This window comes from Hyperolius riggenbachi, chromosome 2, assembly GCF_040937935.1.
Source record: "Hyperolius riggenbachi isolate aHypRig1 chromosome 2, aHypRig1.pri, whole genome shotgun sequence".
NCBI lineage: Eukaryota > Metazoa > Chordata > Amphibia > Anura > Hyperoliidae > Hyperolius > Hyperolius riggenbachi.
The window spans coordinates 209,237,198-209,250,585 of record NC_090647.1 but is presented as its reverse complement, the minus strand read 5'-3'; the positions used below and the strand labels follow the sequence as shown (position 1 = coordinate 209,250,585).

At 42.8% G+C, this 13,388-nt stretch overlaps 1 protein-coding gene across 1 annotated transcript in view; it reads left to right on the top strand.

Annotated features, from left to right (window-relative positions):
• Nucleotides 1–4,536, top strand: part of RAB20 (RAB20, member RAS oncogene family) — a 38,889-nt gene extending 34,353 nt beyond the window's left edge. Inside the window, exon 2 of the mRNA XM_068268041.1 lies at nucleotides 1,395–4,536. Within this exon, the coding sequence (XP_068124142.1) occupies nucleotides 1,395–1,909 (515 nt within the window). The 3' untranslated portion in view covers nucleotides 1,910–4,536. The remainder of the gene's footprint in view (nucleotides 1–1,394) is intronic.
• Nucleotides 4,537–13,388: the final 8,852 nt, after the last annotated feature.

Sequence of the window (13,388 nt, the reverse complement as noted above, 5' to 3'; positions counted from 1 at the left end):
GATGCACCAGGTTTGATATACATTTTTCCCCCCCCCTGGTTTTGTCCTCTAAACCTAGGTGCGTCTTATGGTCAGGAGCATCTTATAGTCTGCAAAATACAGTAATTCATGTAGTCTATTGATATATCTACAATGTTGGTCTTTCTCCATTTTCTGCACAGGAAAACTGCAACCAATGTTAATCAATGGGCTAGTTCACACTAGAATGCATTTTTTCACATGCAGAAAAACAATTGACTGCAATACAGCACTGCCAGACAACTTTATCCATCCATCCATCCATCCACCATAGCTGTGCAGTAGCCAAGCATCGAATTAGCAAGTCCAATCAATATTTGACCGATCTTAATACCATAATTACCATAGTTCTCATAGATTTTTCTGACATATAGTCATCTCCTAATCCAGGACCCCCCCTGGCTGGGCGATAAGAACTCTCTTTTTACCCTACCTTGTCTGCAATGAGAAGCCATATCTCACTGTTCTTTTATAGAGGTACATTGGGGTGGGGTTGGAAAGAATAAATGCTTCACAATATGCTGTGCAGGGACAAACTAGACATGATTGTAGTGCTGACCACAAAGCGTTAAAGTGGACCTGAACTCTTGCACAAGACAGAAGGAAAACTGAGAGAAATGCACCCTGTATGTAGAGAGTTTAGCCAGTCTAATTCCCCCTCACCTGTGACTAAGCACAAGTTGTAATTTGATCCCTCAGCTGACTGCCACGGCAGAGAGGTAATTGGTAAACACGGGATGTTAACAATAGGTCTGCTTCCATGATAGCAGGAAGTAGATAAACTGCAGATTTATTGCAGGATTTGTATCGGCTGTAACAAAAATGATTATTCTGTTGTGTATTTTATAGAGCACAGAGGCATTTGAGTTCAGTTCCGCTGTAACCTGTCTCAGCAGCAGAAAGGTGGGCAGGGTCAGGTTGGTCACATTGAAAGACTACTTGATGTCCCCTCCCAGCAGCTCTCTGGCTCTCATGGGTAATGTAGTTTGAATAGTCCACACACTACAATTCAGTCCAACCTTACAGGAAGACAGTTTACAAACTCAGCAAGCAACGTAATTAAATACATTCAGTAAGCATAGATGGTTTATGTGCCGCATACAAATCTTTGTGTATTACAAATTATGATCTGTTCCACAGATTATGCATAAAAACTAACTATTATCCTGAACTAGGGCTTTAGTAAACTGTGGAAACTAACCTGCTGTATACATGTGTCTAGGGATGGTCTAAACCTGTCTGCTAAATATAACTTGTCCAACTGGTTTTACAGACTACTGTACTGTTTATTTGTAGTGCAATAGACTGTATATGCTTGTGTGTCAGTAAGCTAATTTTATGACCTGTAAATTGACTCTGTATTTGTTGCTTTCTAGGACGTGAGCAGTTTCATGGCCTAGGTTCTATGTACTGCAGGTCAGCCTCTGCCATTATCCTAACCTATGATGTCAGCAATATGCAGACCCTTATGGAGTTGGAAGACCGGTTCCTGGGCCTCACCGATACGGCCAGTGATGACTGCATCTTTGCTGTAGTGGGAAACAAAGTTGACCTGACTGATGACTGTGAAGGAGACAACGAATCTGAGGGTGAAAGGCCTCGTACATGTAGTACCTCCAAACTTCGCAAACAGGTTAACAAGGAAGATGCTGTCGCCCTGTACAAACGCATAATGAAGTACAGGATGGTGGATGACAGCGTTGCACCTGCTGCAGAGAGGATGTGTTTTGAAACCAGTGCAAAAACTGGATACAACGTTGATGTTTTGTTTGAGAGTGTCTTTGGTATGGTGATACCGCTGATCTTAAAAAAGAAGGCCAGTGGACTAGAGGACACAGTCAATCTTTCACAAAGCTGTTGTGAGAAACAGACAAAAAATGGCTGCTGTTAGTTTTCTGTGTCATAGGGATGTAAACATCTGTTAGGAGGACAAGCTGTACGCACAACTGTCTGGCTCAGTACTGGATCTAGCATAGGAAACTGCCATCCAACCAAATGGGATTTTGCACAGAAACCTGGCTTTGTGGCAAATTTCCAGATAACCACATCATTAATTAATGGAACTGTAGATCACTGTATTAGTGTTCTGGTAAAGCATATGAAGGAGCAAAAATGAATATGCACAGTTAGCAATAAAGGTGTGCAAAATTTAGCCATTCACCTTTAAGCATATGTTATGAGAAGTTTTAGAACAATTAAGTCCTGTAGGTTATTGCATTTTGCACATTGGAGTGTTTGCTTTTTTTGTTTTTCATTTAAGGATAACCAAACTTAGAAATCACAATGTAGTTGTTCTGCAGGTAATATCAAGCCTGGCTCTTCAAAAACATTTTTGGTTTTCCTTCTAGAGAGTTACCAATCAGTGCCTGTGGCTTCCCTAACCTGACTGCTATCTGTCTCTTCCTTAGCTGTACCTTCAGTACAGAGAATAGGCAAAATAAACATGATTCTGATTCTGAGAATCCTCCATCTGCATGTATCAGAAGAGTGAGGAATGGGAGGCACTTACTGATGCATGAAGAGCGAGATGGAGATGTATGTGTCTCTGCTGATGTGGCTGGAAAGAGGCAATCAGGTTGGGAAATAAATACTGGCTCCTCTGAGGTAAAGGCTAGTATTTACGCTAGGTGAGAAAGGCCTGACATTGGGGTAACATTATTCATTGTAAGTTAGACATAATTTCTGTCTCCACCATTGGATATTTTGCAAGTAACTTCACATGTGTATGGCAAGTTGGATTAGTAGTATCTAAGCTATGCAGCTTATGTGCAAAATTGCTATATGGGAACAATTTGTGGACCTAAAAGAAACCTGAAGCGAGAGAAATACAGAGGCTGCCATCTTCATTCCCTTGTATAGTAAACCTGCTGTAGTGTTCTCCCCAGAATTTTTTTTTCCAGCTGGGTGGCATGATAAAGTAGCCGGGTGGCATAAAAAAGTAGCTGGGTGGGTCGCAACTGGCAATGCAGGGTCAGTGCTTCTTTGCGCAACTCTATTTACAGCACAGGAGGAGGAGAGGAGCCGATGGCAGCCAGATGCTCGCCAAAATTAGCCGGTTGGAGCACCTGGCTAAAAGAGCCTGGGATGAACACTGTGCTTCACTCTCCACCTAAGCCATATACCTCCAATGTACTCCTCAAAAAAAAGTCTACTCCTAGCGAAACCTTTATTATAATCTCCTCATGCCAGTGATGACAAATCGGGCTCACACACCCAGGGTCGCTGAACCCCTCTACTCATAGGTGGGGTTCCCTCTTCATACAAATTGTCCACTATACATCAGCTCTTTAAACATTCTCTGTGTCTTTGTTCCTCAATATTCCCAAAAAAAACCCCAAACAGACAGACATGGCATATAACCTTCCCCTTTTTTTCAACTAAAGTTTTGGTATCCTGCTCACTCTTTTACACCTGCGGCTGGTACTGGTTCCCCAATACCCCAAATCTGCCTCACCTTGTGTGGAACCATAACTGATGGCTCGCTCGCTGTGATGACATCAGATACACTGGTCCTTCCTCTCTGACTTGTCAATGCCTGTTGCCTGGCTGTCATGCTGAGCTTTTGGCTTTAGTTGTTGTTAGTTGCCACACACCTGCAAAAGGCTTGCAGCCAGGGGTGTCAGATGAGTGCATATTTTGGCGCCGGGCAGTTCTGCGCAGGACGAGCCAAATGACGGCTCTCCCTGCTACCGCTAAACTCCCTGGCGGCGTTAAATACTACTCCCCTTTCAAGTTGTCGCAACTCGGAGAGAGATATAATTCGGGGTCTGGCAACCGCCAGAGCCCCGAATTACCTTTATGCGGGGTGCACAGCATAGCATTGCTGCTATGACGGTGCCCAGCTTCGGCACTCAGCGCCGAGTGCCAAAATGAACGGCTTTGAGTCCGACAACAGTCAAAGCATTTGATCTGCATGCTCAGTCTGGGTCAGTGACTTATAGGGCTTGGTTCACTAAGACAAATAGCACACCTTATCAAAGTTAGCACGGCTCATCAGAGTAGCATAGCGAACTTATGCCTGCTAATTGGCAATGACGAGAGCTCCACTCGTCCTGCCCTGAGCCCCTGCGGGTTCATAGCGCTTACTATGCTACTTTGATAAGGCGTGCTATTTGTCTTAGTGAATCAAGCCCCTAGTATTTGAGTCAGAGCACCAGCACAGAAATCTGGCATTTGTTTTATTAGAGAATGAAGATGGCAGCCTCCATATTCCTCTCACTTCAGGTTCCCGTTAATGCAAACATGTAGTCATACTACTCCATGCCATTGCCTATAAATGCCTTTAACTGGCTTCCTGCTCATTTCTGCGTTGCCCATCACATCAAGAAACATATTAACCTGCGCTGGGCTGTACTGAGAGATTGTGCATGTTAAAGAGAGTCTGAAGCCGTATAAATTACCTGTTTTTATTTCAGAATGCTCTTTAGCCTTAAAGGGGCACTATGGCAAAAAATTGTAAAATTTCAAATCTGCGCAAACATGGACAAATAAGAAGTAGTTTTTTTTTCCAGAGTAAAATGAGCCATTGATTACTTTTCTGCTATGTCGCTGTCACTTACAGTAGTTAGTAGAAATCTGACAGAAGGGGCAGGTTTTGGACTAGTCCATCTCTTCATAGGGGATTCTCGGCAAGGCTTTTATTCTTTATAAAGGATAGTCCCTAAAAAGGATTTAAACAATGATGCTGGCCAGCTTCCCTGCTCGCTACACAGTTTTTTGGCAGTTGGACAGAGTAACTGCCATTCACTAAGTGCTTTACAAAATAAATTAACCCCTGAGAATCCCCTATGAAGAGATGGACTAGTCCAAAACCTGTCGCTTCTGTCAGATTTCTACTACCTACTGTGAGTGAGAGCAACATAGGAGAAAAGTAATTTATGGCTTATTTTACTCTGGAAGAAATAGATTTCCTATTTGCATATGTTTGCACATATTTAAAAGTTTTTTCGCCATAGTGCCCCTTTAAGAGCAAAGATAATTCACCGAATCCCAGCGACCATACGAGGGCTTTATCCCCCCAAAATCCCCATTTCTAAATCCTCTGGTACTTCCTGGAGAAGGCAGAGCTCTGTGCTATCCCTCTGCCTGCAGTCCATTCAATCACCGCCGATCGCCACCTCTCTTTGAAAGAAGATTTAGAGGGGCAGGGAGAGGCAGCGATAGGCAGTGATTAAATGGACTGGAGGCAGAGCTACAGCACAAAGCTCCACCTCCCTGTGACTTTGAAAGTCTTAGAATTTTGCCCTGGTATTTGGGGGGATAAAGCCCTCGTACGGCCACGGGGATGCGGTGAATCATCTTTGCTTTTAAGGCTAAAGAACATTCTGAAATAAACACAGGTAATTTATAAGGCTTCAGACTCTTTTTTTTTTTTAAACATTACATGACAAGAGGTAGGATGGAATGGATAGTAATATAGATACCTGAGAGGTGTGACTGCCAGGATCCAGCTGGCTGCCAACAGGATCTCTCATTGAATTTAGGGTACAAGAATTTTGAGCTCTCACAGCAACATTCAGAAAGGGTGACACTGCAGTGGTGAGCTGGTGAGTCCAGTACTGTTACACGGTATGGATAAACTGATGAAACAATGCTTTATGCCAAGCAATGTAGCTTTTGTGTCTTTACCTGGAGTCTTCTGAATGTTCTTGCATAACAATCAGACATATAACACAGCTTTAGATACATGGTACAGTAATGTTTCTGTTTTGTTTTTCTGTTTTTTTATTAATTGAATGCGTCTCATTTGAGAAATCAGTCTGTGTCTGTAGCTTTGTTCATAACATCTCAATTACAGTGTTTGTTTTGTCAAATACTCTTACAACATTTGATGTGGTCACTTTATCTTTTCATTTGATTTTTCTATGTACGTTAATCGTTTCAGTTGTTGATATATAATGTTTATGTATAACTGTTGGATTATGTGTGAAAAAAAGTAATTTATCATTGTCAAGTGTTTACTTTTTCCTAACCAAACACCTGTGATTGATCTGATATTAAACACAGACATGAACTTTTTCATTGATGTTTCTTCTGCTTTGTTCTGTATAGACAGATGTTAATTTAAGCCCACATAGCGTCTTCTGCAGGTGAAATCATTTAAGGTGGCTATACATCTATCCACTTGGTGGGGGTTCAACCATCTGATTCGATGATTATAGAATTGGATGAAAACTGCTGCCGCTAAGAGCATGATCGATGATTCGACCAATTTCCGCCTGATATCGGTCAAATGTATCGATTGGACATTCAGGGAAATCTCAGGCCTATGTGCTTGATCAGGTGTGTGTGTAAGTGGGGGGGAGGTAACTGCATGCGATAATCATGAATGAGAAATGTGATGGAAAGGCCGCGTACCCCCAACTGTTAGCTGTACCTGCCTGTGCATTTATTCTTTACCTGCCATGCCGTCCCCCCGGGTATACGCCATACTTTCTCATTGGCACTCCACATGACTACTACCGGTGTATTGCACGTGGGGTGCATGTGTGACATTACGTGTGCTTCAAATGCTATAATGCCGGCAACACGTGCGGCACCGATGAGGAAGTAGAGTGCGAGCACCCGGTGGATAGCATGACAGGTGCAGTATAAATCAGGGCTGTGGAGTCGGAGTCGGGGCAATTTGGGGCACCCGGAGTTGGAGTCAGAGTCGTGGTTTCATAAACTGAGGAGTCGGGTGATTTTTGTACAAAATCCACAGCCCTGCTAAATATTAGACTAAGGAGTCGGAGTCGGGGCCATTTTGGTTACTCGGAGTTGGAGTCGTGGTTTCATAAACTGGGAAGTTGGAGTAGGAAGATTTTTGTACCGACTCCACAGCCCTGGTATAAATGCGGGGGGGGGGGGGGGGGGGGGTTAGCGGTAGGGTACAGCTAACATTGGGTGGGGTGGCAAGGCAACTTCACGTGGCCGATTCCTGACAGTTTTCATGCTGAAATCTATTGGTAATCAGCCTGCAGTTTATGACAGCCAACAGAACTGTCCCTAATTAAGGGGAGATCTGTCTCGTCATCGGTTGGCTGCCAAAATCACTTGATGTATGGGCACTTTTAGGGTAACAGAAAGCAGTGGAGGTGACACATGATCCTGTATCTAGCAGCCAATCTGAGGTTTTATGATTGTTCATATATGTGTCACCTCTGCTCCATTTCATCCTACACGATTTGTTTCCAGTTTGGATTTTTCCCATTTGGATTGTACAGTATTGTAGCGAGTTGTTAAGGAGAGCATATATTAATAAGAGGGAGCCTTTGAAAGGGCCTGTGCCGAGAACTGGGCCTGCTAAGTTCATGTTTAAAGACCAATCTACATGATACAATTCTTTATACGATTCGATTACGATTCTATTTACAATCCGATTAAATCCAACATGTCCGATCGGAATTCGATTCAATTCAACCGACATGTCGGATTTAATCAGATCGTCAATAGAATCGTAAAAGAATCGTACAAAGAATCGTATCGTGTAGATGGGGCTTAGAGCCTATTGAAAGTAAAAAATGTACATACTGTATGCATCATCAGCCTCTGGCTGACAACACTTATGTTGCTATGCGAGTGGTGGAATATCGACGAGCACATACGATGGAATGGTTTTTGGTGGGCGGGGGAAGAAGTCAGAACAATGGCATTGTGTGGCGCTCTGGTGTCTGGAATGACTAAAGGCTAGTACACACTAGCAATTTTGATTGACCAATGATTGCTCAATTTTACCACCTCCATGTAGTATGAGGGCCAAACAGATTTTCAATTCTATGCAGATTATATAGGTAAATGGTCATACTACATGGAGGTGGTAAAATTGAGCAATCATTGGTCAATCAAAATTGCTAGTGTGTACTAGCCTTTAAGATCCGAAAGGACAGATCTTTAGCTATCATTGTGTGGCGACTGCACCCACCTGGTGATATCGAAATGATCCGTCATTTATCATTCATTACCACCAATTTTGTTGTACCATGAGTATAGGCCTTAAAGACGGAGCTTCTAAAACAGTGTACTGAAAATAACTTAGTGAATAAAATTGCTTATCTTTTTACAATATTGTAAAAAATAAGCAATTTTATTCACCAAGTTATTTTTAGTACAGGTCCGCTTTAAATAGTAGTGTCAACCCCTAATCCCCACCCCCACTTAGTTAAATTAACCCCCACCTTCCTGATTCATAAGTTGATTAAAAATGTATTTTACCGGAACTGAAAACTATACATGTCAATATACAAGGTTTGCTTATTGTAACATGTTTCCTCTCCTTTACAATCTAAAATTTTAGCACATGTAGTGACATTTTAGTGCTCTTAGGCCCAGCTTTGTGTTCAATGTTTGTATACTTGGTGTATAATGCTCTGGGAGAAGAATTCCACATGGATAAATAACCTGGTTTGTGACATCACTGGCAGGGCTACATACCTAAATACAGTACAGTGTTCTCCCCAGAAAATGTTTCCTGTCGGGTGGCATGAAAAAGTAGCCAGGTGGCATGAAAAAAATAGCCGGGTGGGGCGTGATGAGAGAATGCAGGGCCGGTGCTTCTGTGCGCAACTTTACTTTCAGCATAGGAGGAGGTGAGCCGAAGACAGCCGGGTGCTCACCAAAACTAGCCGGGTGGAGCACCTGGGGAGAACACTGCAGTATAGCATGTATAGATATAGGGAGAGTTTTGATGCTGGAGCCAGGATTAATGTAAGAGTGGGTATCCTGAATAATTATTACATTCTACTATATGTCACTACGGTGCCTTTTTTAAGTGAATTTTTGAGATAAAACTAGATGCTTACCTTTGTAAGCAAGCCACTGCATTGTCTATCTGCCCCTTGTCTGGGAATTTATTTGCTTATAAAGCATTATTTAGAAGCTAAAGAAGCTTGGCTTTAAACATCAAACTGCTCTAGTGGGCCCCAGGCCTTAAAGGACTTACGAGCCCAAATAGTAAAAAAAAGTTAAGTACCTTAATCATTTTTAAATGCACGGAGGACGCCGTCCGCGCCCTCCGTGCTGTTCCGCCGGGTCCCTGCAGTCTGATTGCCCCCCGTGCCGCTCCCGACCCCACGGACGGGGTCGGGCTCCCCTTCCTCTCCCAAGATGGCCGCCGGCCGCGGCTGCGCAGTCCGCATACGCGTTAGTGCGGCTGAGCAGCTCTAGGGCCTCCCCCCTCGATCCACGCTACTGTGCGTGGATCGGGGGGGAGGCCCTGGAGCTGCGCAGCCGCACTAACGCGTATGCGGACTGCGCAGCCGCGGCCGGCTCCGGCGGCCATCTTGGGAGAGGAAGGGGAGCCCGACCCCGTCCGTGGGGTCGGGAGCGGCACGGGGGGGCGATCAGACTGCGGGGACCCGGCGGAACAGCACGGAGGGCGCGGACGGCGTCCTCCGTGCATTTAAAAATGATTAAGGTACTTAACTTTTTTTTACTATTTGGGCTCGTAAGTCCTTTAAGACTGATACACACTTTCAATTTTGATTGGCCAATCACTGACCAATTTTACCACCTCCATGTAGTATGAGGGCAAATAGATTTTGAATACAATGAACAGATTGTGCAGGCAAGCTCTCCTACTACATGGAGGTGCCAACATTGTCCACAGATTGGCAAATCAAAATAGGGTGTGTGTATGCACTCTAAAGCCTGGTACATGCCTTCAACTTTGATTGGACAATGAATGGCCAATTTTACCTCCTCCATGTAGTAAGTGGGTGAACAGATTTTGAATACTATGAACAGATTGTGTAGCTAAACTCTCAGCACATGGTGGAGGTAAAATTGGTCAATGTTGACCAATCATAAATGAAAGTGTGTACCAGACTTTAGGCCTGGGGCCAATAGAGCTGAGAGCAGCGTTTTGGAATCCTTGCTTATTCCGAAAGTACTAAGTTAATGGAGGCGATACGGCAGTAACTTTTGTGATTTTCCAAAATGGCAATTGAATATTAACCATTGCAATCACAGCTTACACTCAGCATTGCACAACACACAGCAGCAAGCTGCCAATTAAAAAGGAGGATGTTGGTGTTCCAAAAATGCTGAAGCAGTCTCAAAATAGTCCTGAAATTGCAATCGCCTGGCATCCTGCTGATATCTGTGCTATCAATGGTGTCTGAATCGCCCACCTGAAACAAACATGGCTAATCAAGTCACAGAACCTGATCTGCATGTTAGTTCAGGGTCTGTAGCTGAAAGCATTGGAGACAGAGGATCAACAGGACAGCCAGGCAGTTTGCATTGTTTAAAAGTAAATTAAATACGGTATGTTGGCCTCCATATTCCTCCCACTTCAGATGTGCTTTAAAGGACATCAGAGGTGAAAATAAATGTATGAGATAAACAATTGTATCTATCCTCCTTCTACAAAAAAAAAATATATATTTTTTTTAGCTATCCCACAGTTTTTTTTTATATTTGAAATCTAGTTTTTACGGTTTCATTGTCTGCACATTGACCCCTTCATTGAAGTGTGCCAGAGCTCAAATATATGAACCATTGTCCCTTTTTATCTCTTTCCTGCTCTCACAACCACACAACACTTTTCTGGCAGAAAATGGCTGCTAATTCCTTATCATTGAGAGTTATGCTATAGTCCAGCCCAGTCCGGACCCGGACAGAAATTGTCACTTGCATGCCTGATGTTTAACTCTTTCAGGCAGAGGAAAAAAAAAAAAGATCACAGCATAGTTATTTGTGCTTGGCAATGTACATACATCTGTCTATCTCATCATATCACATGGCACCCCGGTTGTCCCTTACGCCTTGTACACACGCTAGGTGGTTCAGGACCATCCCTGCTGAGAATCTAACGTGTGTAAAGCCTCTCTTATCCTGCATGATGTGTCGTCGAAAGATCAGGAGTGCCATATTATCTTGGCTGAACACTTTATTCTGCATCCTCCCCCCCCTGGCTGGAAGCTGCTCCTTCATGCACCGCACTGACATAACTCCTCCCGTCTCCATAGCTACAGAATGTGTCATACAGCACTCCTCCCGGAACTGCTGCCTGAGTCTCTATCCCTGTGGGCCACATTCTTCCTGCACTTCAGTACATTAAATGGGAAAAAGTTGTGCGGCCAAATTTGTGTTCTGTTACCTTGTGACATATATTTACAGAGCAGAGCTGACTTCTAAGTTTGAAACTTATCAAGAGCAGTTATCCTTTAATCTATGCAAAAGATGAGTAATTATAAAATATAGTTTTATTCAGAATAATTACAACATAATCTTGGGAATAAAACATGGCAATAACATAACTGGGTTACAAATCAGAGAAAATAGTTGAATTTTGGATGTAATTTGAAGTTTTTGCTTAGTGTAAATGTTTACTTGTATGCTAAGTGCTGTTTGTAGGAAATCCCATTGTGTGTAAGTAGCTACTACGCAGCCACCAATTGTCAGTGTGGCTCTGCAGAGCATAAGAATACCAGCATACGGTTATGCTGCCCCTTCATTCTTACAGAAATAGGGATTTTCTCTCAGGCTGGTTGCACACCCCATCGCACCACAGAAATTAGGTTTCATAAGACCCTGTGCCACCGTGCGGTGACAGGGTAATATGCATAGGCCCATCCCAACTAGTGACGTACTCCCTGCTGGGCATGGTTCGTCACTGGGATTCCCGTCAGTCTGTGCATGTGTGCTGCTTTGCTCCGCGCTCCTGACGTCTCCCAATGACGTGCATTGCAATGACTTGACTTGCATGCAGTAGGCACTGATCATGTGGTAACGTGTTGCAGCCTTTGTGTCAGCATTGCAGTGATTTGGATACTTCCAGCACACTACAACGCATCACATGACCTGTGCAAGTCTCCATAGACTTGCATGGCCCTTGCGGCTGGATAGCGGAGCATTGCAGCGTGCAAGTGTGCAAGGGGCCTCAGAAGTTCAAGACAGCAGTTTCATGAAAACAAATACATGTAGTAAATGTGATTTTGTGCTAATCCTATATAAAACACAACTGGTTCAAATTGTCTTAATCAAGACATCAAAATGTAAGACGTATTCTGTCCAGCAATGCACAGAAAGACCAGTAGAATGCAAGCCATACTGTTATCACTGTCGGAATGCACAGGTGCCTTTATTTCTGCACTAATCAACGTACCCAAAACTGATATGCCAAAACCTGGTAAAGGTTAAAATTGCTTACCAACGTAATATATGTTTAGCAGTGTGATCTCTACAGGTGGACTTCCATGTCTTCTCATTGGATGCAGGCAGGTGTTTGTTGTTGTATTTTACATTTATTGTATGAAGATCTCCACATACCCAGTATATAGAAGGTGTGAGACCCACAAATAGAATGACAAGTGGAGAAGAGAAAGACGACAATGGACGACTGTAGAATGAACGGACAGCTCATTACCAGTGTGTAAACCACAGAATCTCACAAAGCTTACCTTACCTCCTTTTAAAGGGGTTAACTATGCAATAATGACTATGTGCAGATGTATCCATTTGTTAGTCTAGTAAACACTTCGTGAAACTCCCCCTAGTGGAAAAGAATGATTTGCATCTCTTGAGTAATTCAGTATGTGTGATGTTTGTACTGACAGATACAGTGCATGTCTTGTAAGACTGGATAAAGTAAACCCTACACTTTTAACTAGGCTATTGGGATATGTGCCAGTTCAGAACAGTGTTTTGACCAAATGTCTTTTTATTTTTTTGAACCAAACTATGTTACTGTTACTTTTTTTCGGCACAGGTATTTTTTTTTTCGAGATACCAAGTATTAACCCACAGTCCACAGTGAATACTATCAAGTCATGGCACTCAAATCTTATTTACACTTGTTTCAGTAAATACTATGTACATTTTAGCAGATCTAGTCATTTCTGTAGGTGACCATTTTTGGAGTGAGCAAGGCAGTGGCACCCACCATTTTATAAAGAAATATTACTGTAAAAAGCTAGTTGTGTTTTGGGTGGTGATGGTGTGTCAGAAAATTGTGGCATAGAAAATACAGTTAGTAATTTAAAAAATCTTATACAAACTATGTTTACAGCAGTGCAGAAAACGAAAGCATATATATAATTCATATACAAATCAATAGCACGTGTTGCTGAAGGAATCAAGCCATATAGATGAACTACTTAACTCCTATGCAATAAACGTATAGTCCTATTGGATGCAGAATAGAGGGCTAAAGGCATTGTGCATATGAATAGCAAATATTAATGTGGTAAAAAGGACTGTAAGGTTCTAGCTGCATTGCCATTAGCAGCTGTGGGACATGTGCTTGGTAAATAGCTAGTCACTGGTAGAATATTTAATCTATTCTTGGTGATATTTGAGTCTCTAGGCCTACCCAGAGGAAATCCATGGATATACAGGGAGAACATACAGACTCCATGTAGATGGTGTCCTGTCCCGTGAATTTTAAC